Source organism: Heterodontus francisci, chromosome 25, assembly GCF_036365525.1.
Source record: "Heterodontus francisci isolate sHetFra1 chromosome 25, sHetFra1.hap1, whole genome shotgun sequence".
Taxonomy (NCBI): domain Eukaryota; kingdom Metazoa; phylum Chordata; class Chondrichthyes; order Heterodontiformes; family Heterodontidae; genus Heterodontus; species Heterodontus francisci.
The window spans coordinates 42,446,307-42,465,156 of record NC_090395.1 but is presented as its reverse complement, the minus strand read 5'-3'; the positions used below and the strand labels follow the sequence as shown (position 1 = coordinate 42,465,156).

Here is an 18,850-nt window from a genome sequence, read left to right as displayed (position 1 = left end):
TTGGTGGTCATAATGTATATGCAGCTTTATCTTTTTTTTAATATAAGGAAATCACCCTCTCAGTCATGTTAATGATTGATTTATCACATTGTTTCATCCATTTATTACCATTTTATTTACCAGCTTGGATTTATTTTATTTGTTCAAGGGTCATGGGCATCACTGGCAAGGCCAGCATTTATTGCCAACCCAAATTGCCCTTGAGAAGGTGAGCTGCTTCTTGAACCACTGAAGTCCATGTTGTATATGTACTCCCACAGTGCTGTTCAGGAGGGAGTTCCAGGATTTTGACCCAGTGACAATGAAGGAACAGTGATATATCTCCAAGCCAGGATGGTGTGTGACTTGCAGGGGAACTTAAAGCATAAATAAATTGGCCAAGAAATTTGATTGTGCCCAAAATGGGGCAAAGTCAGTGGAGCAACTGCTCCTCTCTCAGTCCGTGCCAGCTTGATGCCAGAGCCGAATTTGGCTTCAAGCTTTATTTAAATGTCACTGGTCAGATGCAGTTGTCAAACAGGTACTCCCACTGCAGCTCTCCAGTCACAGCTAGCCAGCAGGTAGGGGAGGGGGTTGCAGGGGCAATCTCAGATTGGGGCCTTGAAAGTGCAGGAGCTTTTTCTGTGGATTAAGATGGAGCATTCATACCCATATTCACAGTTTCCCCTTAATGTCATCATTTGACTCGGGTTCCACTACTCCCATGGTCTTGGTCACTGATAAGGTGATCTCTGACCATTCCATTGCATCATTCATCACCAAAGCCTCTACATCCTTCCAACCCCGCTTCCTTCTGCATTCACTCCTTGAAAGAATCTCTTTCCCCAGGTTACTGCACTCTCAAACTTTCAACTGCTCAGCCTTTGTCTTTTCATTTGCCATGATACCGCTGTTAATTTGCTCCACCTTTCTCTCAACTCCACTTTCAATACCTAGATCTGCAAAAATATCTTTGCCTCCTTTCATCTCTGTTATTTCCTTGATATGGCTTCTATCGTCACTCCCTCAAGTCCAAGGGCTGCAAACTAGAATGTACTCCTACAAATGGCTTACCCATCTATTGCAGATCTGACATGATCACATCAAGCACTCCTCGGTTTCATTCTCTTCTGCTTTCCAGCATGATACTAATGCAACGCCACATTAGTTCAGTACTGAGGGAGTGCTACACTGTCAAAGGTGTTGCCTTTCAGATGAAACATTTAACTGAAGCCCCATTTGCTCTCTTAGGTAGGTATAAAAGATCCAGTGGCACTATTTGAAGATGTTTTCCCTCCGAATGTTCTGCCGAATATTTACCCCCAAGCCAACACTAGTAATGCATAGTAATTGATCATGTATTTCTGCTGTTTGCAGGAACTTGCTGTGTGCAAATTGACTGCTGTGTTTCCCTACATTGCAACAGTGACTATGCTTCAAATGTATTCATTGGCTGTTATGTGCTCTGGGCATCTTGAATTCCTGGTAGGCACTGTTTAAATGCAAGCTCTTTTTCTCTCTGCATGTTTCCATTTTCTATGCAATTGCTTTTGTTTAAATTAAATCAATTTCCAGAAGATGGCACTCATGAAGCTTTCTAAAGTTACATGTGTTTTGTTTCTCTTTCTTTGGACAACAGCACTGAAAACAATTTTGTGGGAAAGTGATTCTGGGAACTGAATTTTCATTCAGAGGGCCCCAAGATCAAATTGTAAACTGTTGGAAACACAATTCCTCACAGTGGGTGAGTTTTACTAGTTCTCAGCTGAGCTTTTAAATGGAGCAGTACATGCCAGGGGAGGAAAATGTCGCCCTTTGCCAAAGCAGTCCTGCCCTATGCAAGTTTGCCACCTATTGGCTGATCCTGGAGCAACATCTACACTAGCTGGGAGCAGCAGATTTCACATTATCCTGACCTTATTTGGCTACGATTCCAAGAGACAGCATATACTACTGTGTTCACCTACGCTGGATCTAAATCTTTCATTGTTGCTGGATTAAAAAGCCAGGAACTCCCTGTATGGCAACATTGTGGGAGGACCTTCACCAGACGGATTGCAAGGGTTCATGGAGAGGGCACACCACTACATTCTCAAGGGCAATAAGGGATGGGCAATAAATGCCAGCCTCGCCAGTGATGCCCATGTCCTGAAAATGATTTGTATAAATTAATATCGGAATACTGTGCCTCATGATTTCCAGTAGGATGAGCTCACAATCTCATTTTGAGGAATGGAAGGAAATAGCATCGCGATGGTTTCATCCTCTTAGGTGGAAGAGTAAAATCAGTAAACATAAGGGAGTGAAACTGAAAAAGCACAAAGTTGTACGAGATAAAAGGGGATCTGAAGGTAATTAACTGTGGAAAAATGTTAGCAAATAGGTCAACCAGTGGAAAGAGATATATAACATGAGATGCAGAGAGTACAAATCAAATATATTGCTATAAAGTGAAAAGGAAGTGCATCAAAGTTTAAAGAGCCATGAATAAAGTGATATAAAACTCAAAAATGAGGTAAATAATAAGGCTAGACCTAATAAAACCAAAAACAATGCCATGAGGAATATAGAAAGTAAAGTAGGGAAGTGAAAAGGCAGATTAGAATGGCTAAAAGGGAACAGAAAATGCCAAGCAGATAATATAAAAGGAAATGGTAAGGGCTTTTATTGCCATATAATAAATTAAAAAAGACTGATGACATTGGCACTCCACTACATTGTCAGGAGTCACTTTGATAAAAGACTCGTTAGGGTAGCACATTTCAGGATGATGGAGGGATTGTTATTGTGGAGGATTAAGGTATTCCAGGCACATATATTTTGCATTGGTTTTTAATAAATTATGGTTGAATTGGGAATATCAGTGTACCACTGAAGAATGTAGAACAACTGATAGAGATAATTGTGAAAAGGAATTGGCTTTGTAAACATTGACAGAACTCAAGGTGGATAGGTCATTGGGCCCTGATGGCATGCATAGCAGGCTGTTGAAAGAAGTTAGAGAAGAGATAACACAGGTTTTAGCCACAATTTTTGAATGCTCCTTAAATATGCAAATTGCGCCATGAGACTGGAAAATAGCTGATTTAATACTCGTGTTTAAGAAACGATGAAGTTTAAATCCAGTTACTGTAGATCAGTTAGTCTACAATGTCAGTTGTGCAAACTCTTCGAATTCCTAATTCATATAAAATTAATTATTTAGAAATGCAGGGTTTATTTTAAAGATCCATGACAGCATGGATTATTAAGGCTAGCTGTTTGAAAAATGTGATCTTTTATGACCAAATTGTCTAGTCAATGAGAATGTCTGTTTGGATTTTCAGAAATTGCGCAATAAGGTATCTTACAAGAAGCTTGTGAGAAAATATTTGGTGTTTGATACAAGAGGAAATGTAGTGCTGCAGATAGAAAATTGGTTGACAGGCAACAAAGAATTAAATGGGTATTGCTGAGACTGGAGAAGGGCTGTAAATAGTTTATTCCAGGGTCAACATTGGATCCATTTTTGTTCTCCATATATGTATAGATTCTTTCGACTTGGGTATAGAGAACGCAATCTCAATTTTCTGAAGAGTTAGAAGTAGTTGGATTGGCAATGAGGAGGTCTGTAAAAGACTTCAGAAAGTGACGAGATTTTCACAGTGAGTCAGGAGAGATCAGAAGATTTTTTTCATGCAGTGCTATTGGAGCATGGAATTCTTGACCACAGGAAGTGATCGAGGCAGAGATCATTGCATCTTTTGAGGGAAATTTGGATCAAAAATTTGAAGCAGAGTAAGAAACAGGTCTATGAGGAGACAGCAGTGCACTGGAATTAGTTTTGAATGCTGTAGCACAGAGACAGCTTCGGCATAATGGACCGAATGGTCTTTTTCTGTGCTGTAAATCACTATGGTTCCATGGTCCTAACCCAGTTTCAATCAATAATGTGAACAGCGTAGAATAGACCTGACAGTAAATCATAGTTAGGGAATGGGATAGTGCAATGAGGAAAATAAGAAGATTTAAATGAAAACTAAGGAGAAGCAATTGGATTTTATATTTAGTGCAAAATCAGATAACTGTATCTGTCTGGAACTCAAGTTTCAACTCCAGTTTAATCTATTGATGATTTTCTTCAATCAGACAGTTCTATCAGAAAGTGCTTTTTTTCTGGAATGGAAGCAAGTTCAGTTCTTTCCTTTATGTTTCCTTTCATTCCCCACCAAGAAGTGGAAGTTAATGAAGCTTGCAAAACTATGTGGTGGAATACCATGGGAAAATAAACATCCATCTTATGCTGGAAACTGATGAAGGCTGTTCCCTCTGGGCCAATGCTGGAGTGAACCACGACATCACATGATACAAACGGGGTCGCATTCCCTTGTATTGAGTCCCGTTTAGCAGTTTGCTCCTATCAACTTATATGAATAAATAGATCCAGTATTTTTGTGTACTTTAAGGCTAAAATAAAGTAGTTTCTTCAAATAAATGAATTATTTGTGATGCAATTTTTATTTTTCAGAAGCCACCCACAATCCTACTCTTGGTGCTGTGATATGTATTGTTCTGTATACTGCCACCATATTGGGTTTAGCCAGAGAGATTCTTAGGATTTAAACATTAATATTTATTTCATAACAACTATATACACTCCACACTGGCCTGTGTGACTCCTTCAAACGCCACACTGTATCTGTTCTCGAGTCTCTCCTACATGATCTCTTACATCATCATGATGGGCTGTATTCTCAAGATTAACCCTTTCAGACCCTTATACTACAGTTGGCAGTGAGTGTTTCTCAGGGTTTGGGTGGGAGCCTGAAAGGGTCAATGAGATCCTGGGGTAACTCAAGGTGAGGGAAATGGACCATTTGCTTTCAGCTCAATCTCCAGCACTTAACAGAAGAGGCTAAACGTTTTGTTGTGGCATTCGGAGGTGCGCTCCTGCTCCGCAATAGCTTCCGCTTGCAGGTCTCAGGCTAAAACTGCAGTTAGGCCCTGATGAGCACTTCCCAAAGTACTTCTGTCAATGAATTACTTATAAAATGTAGCCATGTTTGTTATGCAGGCATCCAATTTGTGCACAGCCAGATCCCATAAATACTAATGGGATAAATGACTCTGTTTAGTGATGTTGGTTGAGGAATAAATGTTGGCTTGGACACCAGGAAAATTCTCTGTTCTTGTTCAAAGGGATCTTTTATGTCCAGCTGAGAGGGAAGGCAAGGCCTCAGTTCAATGTCTCATCCAAAAGCACCGTTGACTGTGCAATACTCCCTCAGTACATCTTTGTAGTGTCAGGCCTGGATTAGTTGCTGAAGTCTCTGCAGTGGAACTTGCATGACCCTCAAACTTGGAGGTTAAGAGCAGGTTTGACACTTAGAGCAGCCAATAAAAAGTGCCACGCATCACAATAAAGCCATAAATGAAAGAAATCATTCCAATCATTGTTTGAATAAAAATAAATGTTAGATAAGGAACTCTTAAAAGAATAGAGAGGAACTGAGAGGATTCAGATTGTTATCAATGAAATGGATGCTAACATAAATACAGCCAGATGCAGGAGTGACTCAGCACTGGTATAAATGAACCACATAATGAGTGATCTTGTCTTTGATGTACAGGTGGGGTGGAGGGGGTGGGGGGGCGGCGGTGTTAGTTGTATTGGAAACAAAATGGGCCAATGTTTGGAGATATGATGAGTTATTGTTTGGAGGGGTTTGATTATTGGAGCAAGGATGGCTCCTCATAGCAGTAACGCTTGTTGAACACAGATATTTTTGCTTACCTTTCACTTCTGGATTCAGTGACTGGATTCAGCCATGTTGCTAATTCTGCTTCTAAACTAACCCATTCTGTATGATCAGACCATGCAATCACTCCAGATCATGTTGTGTGATGTGAGTGTGAAATTGGAAGGGACCTGATTATGTGATTCAAGGGTCCCAAACATGGAAGAGGCCACTGAGCTCAGAAGAAGAATCACTCAGCCAGGCTGAGATTGCCCCAACAATGTTGATTCAGCAAGTTAATTCTGCCTAAAAGAAGATAATTTCAGATGAGCACAACAGCTTATAGATAATAGATAAGCTCTTTTATTCAGCCAAGGCATTTGTATCCCATCTCCAGCTTGCATGACCAATTAGGGAGGGTAGGTGGGATGATGCGTCCATTCTGTCAAAGGAAGGATTTCTAATTAAAGTGACCACGGCATGAGTTACGATGGCTCACCTCTTACCTGGAGGTCCTGCTGTGGGATCTGAGGGGCTGCAATGAGACGTGCTCTCTGGGAGGAAGAGGACAACCTCTCCAGCCAAGCAAGCATGGATAGAAGTGGCGGAGGATGTGAGCAGCAGAAATGTCATTCCTCCACCCTGGAGACAGTGCACCAAGAGGATCCAGAACCTCAGGAGGGTTTGAAAGGTGAGTAGCATCACACTTTCAGGTGCCAAGCCCCATACTCTGACTTTCCCAGCATTCTTCTGCACAGCACTCCTCAGGACAATATACCTTGCAGACACCTCACACCCCATCCGAACAGCCAACACTCACCCTCAGCCTATTGCTCTCTCACACCCAAGCCTCACAGTCACCAACAGATGTTGCCCTTCTCTCCTCTCTTACCCAAGCCATTACAAATACTCACACCTCTCTGCTTTCTCTCCTTGCAGGCGAAGACTGCACACAACTTAGTAAGAGACAGAGACATGTGGTGGAGTGGCCCTCCACTGACAGGCACCTTGTCAGCCACAGACAATGAATGCCCACCTGCTGCACCGGGAAGGAGGTCTTGTTCCAGCAGGCTGCAGATGTCAGCAATGGCCTACCATGAGAGCCTGAGCCTCCTGAGGCACTGGTGCTCAGATATATTGGGACAGCTGATTCCTCTGCCTGTAGACTGTGTGTTGGAGAAGTCTTGACTCCTTCCAACTGGATCTCGGTGTCCATCCCATCTGTCCTGCAGAGGGGCATGCGGTTGAGGGGAAGGCAGCTGGTGCTGCTGCTGGTGTTGTTCATGGCACTACTGGTGCTGTTGGTGGTGATATGGCCTTTACTTTTGCCCCTCATCAGAGGTGGATGGTGGAGCTGCATAAGCTGCTCCCATGCCGTGGTGAAGGCTGACAACAGAGAAATGCAGCTGAAGGTGAACGAAGTGCTGGAGTGGTGAAGTGTCTTCCAACGAGTTTGCAATCACCTGTGAAGCAATGAAAGTGCCCTCTGAGAGAAGAAGTGCTTTGAACAGCAGTCTCTCAATGACCATGGCTGGAGCGCGTCAGTGCAACTGATCAAAAGCTTTCCAGCTTGCCAGTTTCACTGAAGATGCTCTTCCCTCTGTGCACTGGCCTCAGTAACCCTGGCAAATTGCTGACAGGTCTGGGGAACAGGTTCCCTGGATGGGAAATCCAGACATGAGGGTTAAACTAGTTCTTAATTGGCTTTTTAATTAACTTAATAAGTTACTGATAGGTACAAAGGGTTCCCCACTCACCTTCAATCCTGCCCCACAGAATCATAGAAGAGGGCAAGATGATGCTGGGATCCCTACCCAACATCAATTTCAGGGGATTAATGCCCCTTAAGCATGCAAACCCACCTCTTGTTGCCTTGGAAAATTCCCCCTCTGTAGTGTAAGTAATAGTAATTTTGTGTCACTTCTTTTGTTGAGGAACACCACTCTGACTAAATCTCTTGGATATTATAAGGTATGAACTTTTGAATTTAATCCACTTGCTCTTAAAGCGGAGATGGATTTTCCTTCAGAGCATTTCAAATAGGTCTCCAACATGCCATCGCTGGCTTTGTCGGATGCTGAAATTGCTGAGGGTCACAGTTAGTGAGAGATTCGAAGTATTTTCAAGTATTCTCATGATTTGTTTGCTCCAGCATAGTGGTAATGTTACTGGATTAGTAATCCAGAGGCCCTAACTAATATTTGGAGACATGAGTTCAAATCCCACCGATTAATTAATAAATCTGGAATAAAAAGCTAGTCCCAGTAATGATGACCATGAAACCACTGGATTGTTGTAATAACCCATCTGATAATGTCCTTCAGGGGATGAAATCTGCTCTCCTTACCTGGTCTGGCCTACATGTGACTCCAGATTCATAGCAATGTGGCTGACTCTTAACTGCCCTCTAAAATGACCTAGCAAGCCACTTAGTTGTATCAAACTGATACAGAAAAATTGAAAAAGAATAAAACTGAATGGACCACCTGGCATTGACCTAGACACCAGAAATGACAAAGGTTCACCTTGCCCAGTTGACCCTGTAACATTTGCGCCACACAAATGCCAGGCAATGACCATCTCCAACAAGAGAGAATCTAACCATCTCCCCTTGACATTCAGTGGCATTACCATTGCTGAATCCCCTGCTATCAACATCCTAGGGGCTACCATTGACCAGAAACTGAACTGGAGTAGTCATATAAATACCGTGGCTACAAGAGCAGGTCAGAGGCTAGGAATCCTGTGGTGAGTAACTCACCTCCTGACTCCCCAAAGCCTGTCCACCATCTACAAGGCACAAGTCAGGAGTGTGATGGAATACTCTCCACTTGCCTGCATGGGTGCAGCTCCAACAACATTCAAGAAGCTCGACACCATCCAGAACAAAGCAGCCCGCTTGATTGGCACCCCATCTACAAACATTTACTCCCTCCACCACCGACGCAGAGTGGCAGCAGTGTGTACCATCTACAAGATACACTGCAGCAACACACCAAGGCCCCTTCGACAACACCTTCCAAACCCGCGACCTCTACCACCTCGAAGGACAAGAGCAGCAGATGCATGAGAACATCACCACCTGCAAGTTCCCGTCCAAGTCACACACCATCCTGACTTGGAACTATATCGCCGTTCCTTCACTGTCTCTGGGTCAAAATCCTGGAACTCCCTTCCTAACAGCACTGTGGGTGTACCTACCTCACATGGACTGCAGCGGTTCAAGAAGGTAGCTCACCACCACCTTCTCAAGGGCAATTAGGGATGGGCAATAAATGCTGGCATAGCCAGTGACGCCCACATCCCATGAATGAATTAAAAAAAACCCTGCAAAGTCCTCATCACTAACATCTGGGGACTTGTGCCAAAACTGGGAGAGCTGTCTCAGAGTGGTCAATCAATGGCCTGACATAGTCATATTCACCAAATCATATTTTACAGTCAATATCCCAGAATCCTCCATCATCATCCCTGGATATGCCCTGTCCCACCGGCAGACCAGAGCCACAAGAGGTGGTGGCACAATGATATACACTCAGGAGGGAGTGGGGCTGGGAGTCCTCAACATGGACTCCAGACCCCGTGAAGTCTCATGGCATCAGGTCAAATATGGGCAAGGAAATCTCCCGCGTTTGCCACCTATGGCCCTCCCTCAGGTGATGAATCAGTAATCCTGCATTTTGAACACCAGTTGGAAGAAGCACTGAGGGTAGCAAGGGCACAAAATGTGTTCTGGTTAGGGAACTTCATTGTCCATCACCAAGAATGACAAATCTGCCAGACTGGGCCTGTAGCAGGTGGTGAGAGGACTAGCAAGAGTGAAAGGCCTTCTTAGCCTGGTCATACCAATTTACCTGCTGCAGATGCATCTGTCCTGAAAATACTGATTGGACTGTTCACCGCACAATCCTTCTGGAGCCGAAGATCCATCTTCACACTAAGGCTAGCCTCCATCATATTGTATGGCTCTAGCATTGTGCTAAATGGGATAGATTTAGAACAAGTTCCTCTCCAGTCACCATCCTGTTTTGGAACTATATTAGCATTCCTTCAATGTTACTGAGTTAAAATCCTGGAACTCCCTCCCTAACAGCACTGTGGGTATACTTGCACCACATAGACTGCAGCAGTTCAAAAAGGCGACTCACAACCACCTTCTCAAGGGCAATTAGGGATGGGCCATAAATGATGGGATTGCCAGAGATGCTCAAACCCCAAGAAAGAATTAAAAAAATAAAAATAAAACAGATCTGGCAGCTCAAAACTGGACATCCAGGAGGCACTGTGGACCATCAGCAGCATCAGAATTGTATTCAACCACAATCTATAACCTCATGGCCTGGCATATCCCTCACTCTACCATTACAAGCAAGGGGACCAACCCTAGTTCATTAAAGAGTGCAGGGCGGCATGCCAGGAGAAGCACCAGGCATACCTAAAAAGGAGGTTCCAACCTGATGAAGCTACAACACAGGATTACATGCATGTTAAACAGCAGATGCAGCATGTGATAGAGAGAGCTAAGTGATCCCACAACCAAAAGATCAAAGTTCTACAGTCCTGCCACATCCAGGCGTGAATGGTGGTGGACAAGTAAACAACTAACTGGAGGAGGAGGCTCCACAAACATCACCATCCTAAACGAGGGGTGAGCCCAGCACCTCAGTTCAAAAGACAAGGCTGAAACATTTGCAATCATATTCAGCCAGAAGTACCAAATGGATGATCCATTGCAACCTCCTCTTGAGTTCCCTAGTATCACAGATGCCAGTCTTCAGACAATTCGATCCAATCCATGTGATGTCAAGAAACAGCCGAAAGCACTGGATACAGCAAAGGCTATGGGCCCTGACAAGATCCTGGCTGTTGTACTGAAGACTTGTGCTCCAGAACTAGCAGTGCCCCTGGCCAAGCTGTTCCAGTACAACTACAACACTGGCATCTACCCAACAATGTGGAAAATTGTCCAGCTATGTCCTCTCCATAAAAAGCAGGACAAATCCAATCTGACCAATTACCGCCCCATAGTCTACTCTCAATCATCAGCAAGGTGATGGAAGGTGTCGCTAACAGTGCCATAAAGCTGCACTTACTCAGCAATAACCTGCTCACCGATTCTCAGTTTGGATTCCGCCAGGGCCACTCCGCTCTTGACCTCATTACAGCCTTGGTTCAAACATGGACAAAAGAGCTGAACTCAAGATGTGAGGTGAGAGTGACTGCCCCTGACATCAAGGCAGCATTTGACTGAGTATGGCATCAAGCAGCCCTAGCAAAACTGGAGTCAATGGGAATCAGGGGGAAAACTCTTCACTGGTTGGAGTCATATCTAGTGCAAAGAAAGATGGTTGTGGTTGTTGGAGTTCAATCACCTCAGTCGCAGGACATCGCTGCAGGAGTTCCTCAGGGTAGTGTCCTAGGCCCAAACATCTTCAGCTGCTTCATCAATGACTTTCCCTCCAGCATAAGGTCAGAAGTGGGGATGTTCACCGATGATTGCACAATGTGCAGCATCATTCACGACTCCTCAGATCTGAAGCAGCCCATGTCCATAAGCAGCAAGAACTGAACAACATCCAGACTTGGACTGATAAGTGGCAAGTTACATTTGCGCCGCACAATTGCCAGGCATTGACCATCTCAAACAAGCGAGAATCTAACTATCTCCCCTGGGCATTCAATGGCATTACCATCGCTGAATCCCCCACTATCAACATCCTGGGCGTCACCATTGACCAAAAACTGAACTGGACAGATAAATACTGTGGCTACAAGAGCAGGTCAGAGTCTGGAAATTCTGCACTGAGTAATTCACTTCCTGTCTCCCCAATGCCTTCCCACCATCTTTAAGGCACAAGTCAGGACTGTGATGGAATACTCTCCACTTACCTGGATGGGTGCAACTCCAACAACACTCAAGAAACTCGACACCATCCAGGACAAAGCAGTCCACTTGATTGGCACCTCATCCACCAGCTTCAAAATTGACTCCCTCCACCACCGACGCACAGTGGCAGCAGTGTGTACCATCTGTAAGATGCACTGCAGCACCTCCCCAAGGCTTCTTCGACAGCACCTTCCAAACCCGCGACCTCTACCACCTAGAAGGACAAGGGCAGCAGATTTATGGGATCACCACCACCTGCAAGGTCCTCTTCAAGCCACACACCATCCTGGCTTGGAACTATATTGCTGTTCCTTCACTGTCGCTAGGTAAAATCCTGGAACTCCCTTCCGAACAGCACTGTTGGTGTACCTACACCCCAAGGACTACTGTGTTTCAAGAAGGCAGCTCACCACCAACTTCTCAAGGGCAATTAGAGATGGGCAATAATTGCTGGCCTGGTCAGTGACGCCCAAATCCCTCGACTGAATTTAAAAAAACTTTTGTGGCTGTTGCCTGCTTTCCATGACAAATAAGGCTTCTGTCACTTGTTTTATGCAACAGCAAACTAAAGACTGACTATGGTAAGTGTTATCAGTCGTGACCTGGAAGGATCTGATCATGTGAACATGAAATGCTGTAGTAACCTTCACAACCACAAGCAGAGATGTACTTATCTGGAAATTGGGCTTTGAGACAGCAAAGCTCCCTCGTGAAGTTTTCATGGTAAATCTCTTCAGATATCTCCAACCAGGTGCTCCTGAGCCTGAAAATGTGACTCTTGCGGCAAGGCTGAATGGACACCAGGTGTCTGGAATGCAGACACACCTATCTTTATTCCCTCTGCATGAATTATTCTCCCTCTTCCAAATCCAGAACAGCCAGTAGACATTTTAATACTGGTTGCTGCTGATAAAGAAACAGTAGATAGCAATGATGCTGTCGGGAAATGCACCTGCAGAAAGAGCCTTATGATACCAATGCTATCAGCAAGTAACACTAAAGAAGTAAACTCCTAAAAGGCCAGAACAGGAAATCTCAGCTGCGCCTGTTTTGACAGTGAGAAGCATTAAACAAGTGACCAATTGAAAAACTCTGACCTTGGTGTGGAAGGATTGCCTAAACATAAGGGATCCAATGACACTGTCTGTGATGATGCTAAATCTGCCGCTCACTAAACATGGTGGGCCACATCATTTGTTTTTGACTCAATGGCCCAAATCAGCAAGGGTGAACACATCATTGCTGAATCGGCTCTCTGATGCCGACATTGATAATATATTTCAGCTGTTACAGAAGGAACACTAATGTTTCATCTCTGCTAAGCCTTTCACCGGCACCAGCACAAAGTCCAGAGTTCTCTTCTACGGAAGAAATTAGTTTAAGAATAACCCACACTGTTTGCTATTATGCTGTGTTTCCTATCGTTATCAGAAACGCTCCATACTTAAATGTTTACATGGTCTTGACAAAAGAGTAATTCATTCCAGACTTGGGAAATGTTTGACTAGACTGCCCACACAGGTGACAACGTGATGACCCACATCACACAGCTGTAACTGTGCCATTTATGTGGTCTGTTTTCCCTGAGAGAATGCGGGTGGAAATATTATTCACCTAAATTGAAATTACTGGGAAAATTACAAATCCTTTTGTGAGCTTTAAGGCATCACAGTAGAATAGAAGGTTAAAAGCAACTGCCTATAATTTTCTGCAAATACTGCATCATTTTCTTTCTACCAATCATATTTCCTACAAAAATGCAAACATCACATGAGCTCACTAATGATAGGTAGAACTATATGTGAGTTTGCATTTTTCTATCTATTGCATATAGTGACATTTAATAGCCACAGATATTTCTGTTAAATGGGATTATGTGCACACGACACACTTGGGTAAACTAACTTCCCACAAAGCTTGAGAATAAATGAGAATATAGTACTGTTCTTTAAAGTATAGACAATCCATCTTACTGTATCAGAGTTCTTTTATCATTCCTAATCTTCTGAAGAAATTAATTTTTCAAAGCTAAAATTCATATTTCTGTGCTACAGTTTGAGATTCTGTGGCCATGGTAATGGCTCGGACATAAGCGTTTTTAGTGTGTGTTTTGGGCAGAAGACAGCCTAGCTGGGGAGAGTTTCTCCTGAGAGCCCCATGCTGGGTTGGCCGTCTATAGACAGATAAGATGTGATCAAAGTGCAGGATGGGTAGGTGCTTTGCCCATATCTCAAAGCAATCGCCCAGTTGTCAGCAACATCTGGTCATTCAGGAGACATCTGACCATTTGACCTTTGATTTCTGCCAGTTTTTCAATGGAGACATTTATTTACAAAAAAAACACTCAGATGCACCAGGTTAGTCAGGTAAAACAGTAGAAAAGCTGTGAGGGAGAAATAATCTCTGTACCATTGGTCGAAACAGATAGTAAATCAATTCCATCTTTCTAAGTAAAGAAAGTATTCACCCCTCCTCCCCTTGCAAGCATACATGCATTCTTTAATTCCAAAATGGTACAGGAACAAAAGTTGAACTGATTGTATCAAATGGCTTTCATCATACTCTCTGTTCCGCATGTTATGTCTATCGTGGAAAACAGCAGTTTACGACCCAAACCAATAACACCTCATGTGTTCATTCAGTTAACCTTTGTAGAGATGACATGCTTAATATATGAAGATCACAAGGGAGTTTCATTCTTGCACTCCCTGGTCCTGCTACCATGCAAGGAGTTCTTGCAAATAAAAGGCAGGTGGCCAGACCACTTAAAGGAGCAACTGACACTGCTGAATTTGAGTAGGTATCTGAGGCCGATCAATTCATAAAAATTTGGTTGAGAATGAAAAGTCCTCTTTTGTATTTATTCATAACGTACAACTTTCATAGGTTGTTATTATAACCATTTAATTTTATAAATGATCAGATACTTCAAATTTACATTAGAAAAATTAAACATTGAGTAAATGTGACACTTTCCTTTCACTCAATGGAGCTGCATTTGAATTCAAACCAGATTGAAAAATTCAAAATATTCTTGCAGCTGCCTTCAAAGGTACTAATATAATGGTGGGAAATTTATATTTCTTCCTATACTCCACAGCTTAGAATCTCCAGTAAGCTTGTAAAATCAGTAGCCTTACCAATAGTTTCCTTGAATTACTTTCCATCTACATCCCCTTCCCAACACCAGTTCCTTCTGTGTCTGCCCCGGAAAAAAATTCTCTCCCACTTCATTTCTTTTTATTTGTTCATGGAAGGTGAGCGTCACTGGCAAGTCCAGCATTTATTGCCCATCCCTAATTGCTCTTGAGAATGTAGTGGGGAAAGCTTTCTTGAACTGCTGAAGTTCATCTGGTGTAGGTACATCCAAAGTGATGTTAGGGAGGGAGTTCCAAGTTTTTGACCCAGTGACAGTGAAGGAACAGCGATATAGTTCCAAGTCAGGATGGTGCGGGGCTTGGAGAGCAGCTTTCAGGTGATGCTGTTCCCATGCATCTGTTGCCCTTGTCCTTCTAGGTGGTAGAGGTCCCAAGGTTTGCAAAGTGCTGTTGAAGGAGGCTTGGTGAGTTGCTGTAGTGCATCTTGTAGATGGTACACACTGCTGCCATTGTGCGTCAGTGGCACAGGGAGTGAATGTTTAAGGTGGTGGATGGGATGCTGACCAATCAGGCTGCTTTGACCTGGATGGTGTCGAACTTCTTGAGTGTTGTTGGAGCAGAATTCATCCAGGAAAGTGGAGGGTATTCCAACACACTTCTGATTTGGGCCTTTTGTTGGTGGGCAGGCTTTGGGGTGTCTGGAGGTGAGTTACTCATAGCAGAATTCAAAGCTTCTGACCTTCTCTTGTAGCCACAGTATTTATATGGCTTGTCCAGTTAAGTTTCTGGTCAATTGTGACCCCCAGGATGTTGATGGTGGGAGATTCAGTGATAGTAATGCCACTGAATGTCAAGGGGAGATGGTTAGATTCTCTCTTGTTGGAGATGGTCATTGCCTGGCACTTGTGTGGCACAAATGTTATTTGCCACTTATCAGTTCAAGCCTAGATGTTGTCCAGATCTTTCTGCATGCACGCACAGACTACTTCAGTATTTCAGCAATTGCAAATAATACAGAACACTGTGCAATCAGCAGTGAACATCCCCACTTCTCACCTTATGTTGGAGGGAACGTCATTGATGAAGCAGATGAAGATGTTTTCACCTAGGTCACTACCCTGAAGAGCTTCTGCTGTGATGTCCTGGGACTGAGATAATTGGCCTCCAACAATCACAACCATCTTCCTTTGTGCTTGGTATGACTCTAACCAGTGGAGAGTTTTCCCCCTGAGTCCCATTGACTTCAATTTTGCTCGGGCTCCTTGATGCCATACTTAGCCAAATGCTGCCAGGATGTCAAAGGCAGTCATTCTCACCTCACCTCCCCTCTGGAATTCAGCCCTTTTGTCCATTTTTGGACTGAGGTTGTAATGAGGTCTCCAGCTGAGTGGCCCTAGTGGAAACCAAACTGAGCATCGGTGAGCAGGTTATTGCTGAGTAAGAAGCCAAAACAGGAAAATCTGGTCACCGAAAAGATTGTTAAGACAAATAAACAACTGCAGCAAAAACCCTCTTACTCTAACATTAGAAAATGGCACATTTTGATTCAAAGATGTTTTTGGAGCAAAGTGGTGCAACTGCCGAAACATTGGCAAACCTGAATGCAGACCAGTTAAAAGCTAAAGCTGGGGAGATACAAGTAAAACTGCTCAGAAAGGTGAAAGGAACTGAGGTCCTAAAAGTGCTGGCTGGGCACTTAGGATACAGTCCCATTCCGGAACAGATAGATGCGGGATTTATTCCTAAATCTGACACATCTCCCATGGCCAGAATGGAACTGGCAAAACTCTGGCTGCAACTGGAGTTTCAGGAAAGAGAAAAGCAGAGAGGGAGAGAGAGAGAGAAAGGAAAGGAAAGAGAGAGAGAGAGAAAGACAGAGGGAAACAGAGAGAGAGGAGAGAGAAAGTGTTTTCCAGCTAAAAATAAAAGTTGGAAATGGAGATGAAGACTCAAGCAGAGAGAGGGGCGAGACAGTTGGAGGCTGCTAGGGAAAATCTCACTTCACCCGGTAACTGCCCAAATCTCCCTAACCCAGAATTAGGCTTTGAGACTCTTAAGTATGCTAAGTTCATACCAAAATTTGAAGAGAGTGAGATGGAATCCTTTTTGCCACTTTTGAGAAGGTAGCGGCACAGCTATGATGGCCACAAGAAATGTTGGCCCTCATGATTCAGGGTCAGTTAACAGGGAAGCCTCAAGAGGTCTATTCTATGCTCACCCCTGAAATGTCTGCCAATTACAAGCAGACCAAAGCTGCAATCCTTAGCGCATATGAGTTGGTCCCAGAGGCATATCATCAGCAATTCAGGAATGCTTGAAAGAAACCCATGCAGGCTTATTTAGAATTTGAAAGGCGAAAGCAATTCGCTTTCAACTGGTGGGACCTATCTGTAAATATACAGCGCACCTATGAGGAATTATGAAAACTAATATTGCTGGAGAAATTTAAAAATGGCCTACCCCCAACCTCAGAGTGCACTTGGAGGAGCAGAGAGTCCACAAAGCTAGAGAGGCTGCCGTTGCTGCCGATAGCTATGACCTCACGCACAGGCCAGGCAGATCCTTACAAAGCCAACCTCATAGACAATGGAAGGATAAGAAGGGAGAGTGGGATAGAGAGGGAGCCACACCTGGAAAGGGGAGTACAAACGAGGATGCAAAGAGCCCACTCCAAGCCAACAAAGAGAAACCCTAGAGACCAGTGTTCTCCCCCTGCAACCTCCAGGTTCAAATGCTGGAGGCTGAAAGGAAAGCCAGTGGATTTAATAGGTCTCTGCAAGGGCGGTCCCAAGGATGATACCCCAGTAAAGAGCATAGCAGGACTGGTGGAGGCCCTCACGGTGAAGCTTAGACCCTCTGATGGTATTATCCTATGTGTTGCTGGACCGGACAAAATCCCTGAGAGTTACTGGAGTTTTATCCTAGAAGGAACCGTGTCCCCCTACCCTTCCCAGATGAGCACGTCCAATTCCCTGCTTAGGGATACAGGGGTGACTCAGTCCTTAATGTTAGAGAACTGCCTAAGCCTTCCCCCTGAAAGACAAGGCCCTGAGTGGGAGGGGGTTACCTGTCTGTTCCCCTCCATCATGGAGTCCATCTCATGCGACCTAGTCTCAGGCACCGTAATTGTAGGAATTGTCCCAGAATTCCAGTAGCAGGGATAGACTTCCAACTGGGAAATGATTTGACTGGTAGCAAGATAATAACAACCCCTATAATCCAAGACCAGCCCAGCAAAACTGAACAACTGCAGGAGGAAGTACTAGGGACCTTTCCCAATTGTGTAGTGACTCGGTCCCAAGCCAGTCAGGCCAGATTAGTTGAAAGGGAATTAGTCCCCCAGCTGGATGAGCCAGAGGTCTGGTTAGCTGAAACTTTCTTTAAGGACTGATCTGAAGGGGAGGAGGTGTTCAGCTGAGCCTCCCTGATTAACGCCCAGCAGGCAGATCCTGAAATAAAGCACATAGCTCAGACTGCTTGTTCTGAGGCAAAGGCCACCCCAATCCCTGAGTGTTACCACTTGCGAGATGGGGTAGTAATGCGGAAGTGGAGACCTCCAGGGAGACCTGCGGAGGAGGAGTGGACAGTGCTCCACTAGATTGTCGTGCCCCCAACATACCGGCAAGAGATTTTAAGGATCGCCCTTGCTATCCCGATGGCTGGACTTGTGGGTACTCGGACGACTTTAGCCCAAGTAAGTAAACACTTTTTCTGGCCTCGCCTCCGATCCGATGTGGCTGAATATGGAAAAACCTGCCATGCTTTCCAGGTTGCAGGCAAATCCCAGGCCGCAATTAAACCGGCCCCCCTCAAACCCATTCCGGCATTCAGCGAACCCTTTGACCGAATGTTGATAGACTGTGTGGGACTACTACTCAAAACCAAGCCCAGTCAACCAGTGAGTGTTTGCCAGAAGGTAGAAATATCTAAGGACAGCCAGGAGGAGTCAGTTGAGGAGGAAGAGGAGACCCTGGTTGAAACCCTGACTACCAGACTGGAAAACATGAAAGTCTTAAAAGACTTAACCACCCAGCTGACACGCCTAACACAAAAGCAACGGGAGGACATGTCCACCCTGCTGGAAAAATTCGAAGAGATCTGTAAAGATCAGCCAGGGCGTACCACCCTAGCAGTTCGTGGCGTGGATGTGGGAGACACGCCACCAGTCA

At 44.3% G+C, this 18,850-nt stretch overlaps 1 protein-coding gene across 6 annotated transcripts in view; it reads right to left on the bottom strand.

Annotated features, from left to right (window-relative positions):
- Nucleotides 1-14,887, bottom strand: part of LOC137384087 (troponin I, slow skeletal muscle-like) — a 111,436-nt gene extending 96,549 nt beyond the window's left edge. For 2 of the 6 annotated variants that reach the window (XM_068057676.1, XM_068057677.1), the window contains exon 1: nucleotides 11,586-12,112. In XM_068057676.1, the coding sequence (XP_067913777.1) occupies nucleotides 11,586-11,726 (141 nt within the window). In that variant the 5' untranslated portion in view covers nucleotides 11,727-12,112. Of the gene's footprint in view, nucleotides 1-11,585; nucleotides 12,113-12,680; nucleotides 12,735-14,723 lie in introns of those variants that run through there. The other 4 variants (XM_068057680.1, XM_068057679.1, XM_068057683.1 and 1 more) reach the window with 4 other exon arrangements.
- Between the last annotated feature and the right edge of the window lie 3,963 nt (nucleotides 14,888-18,850).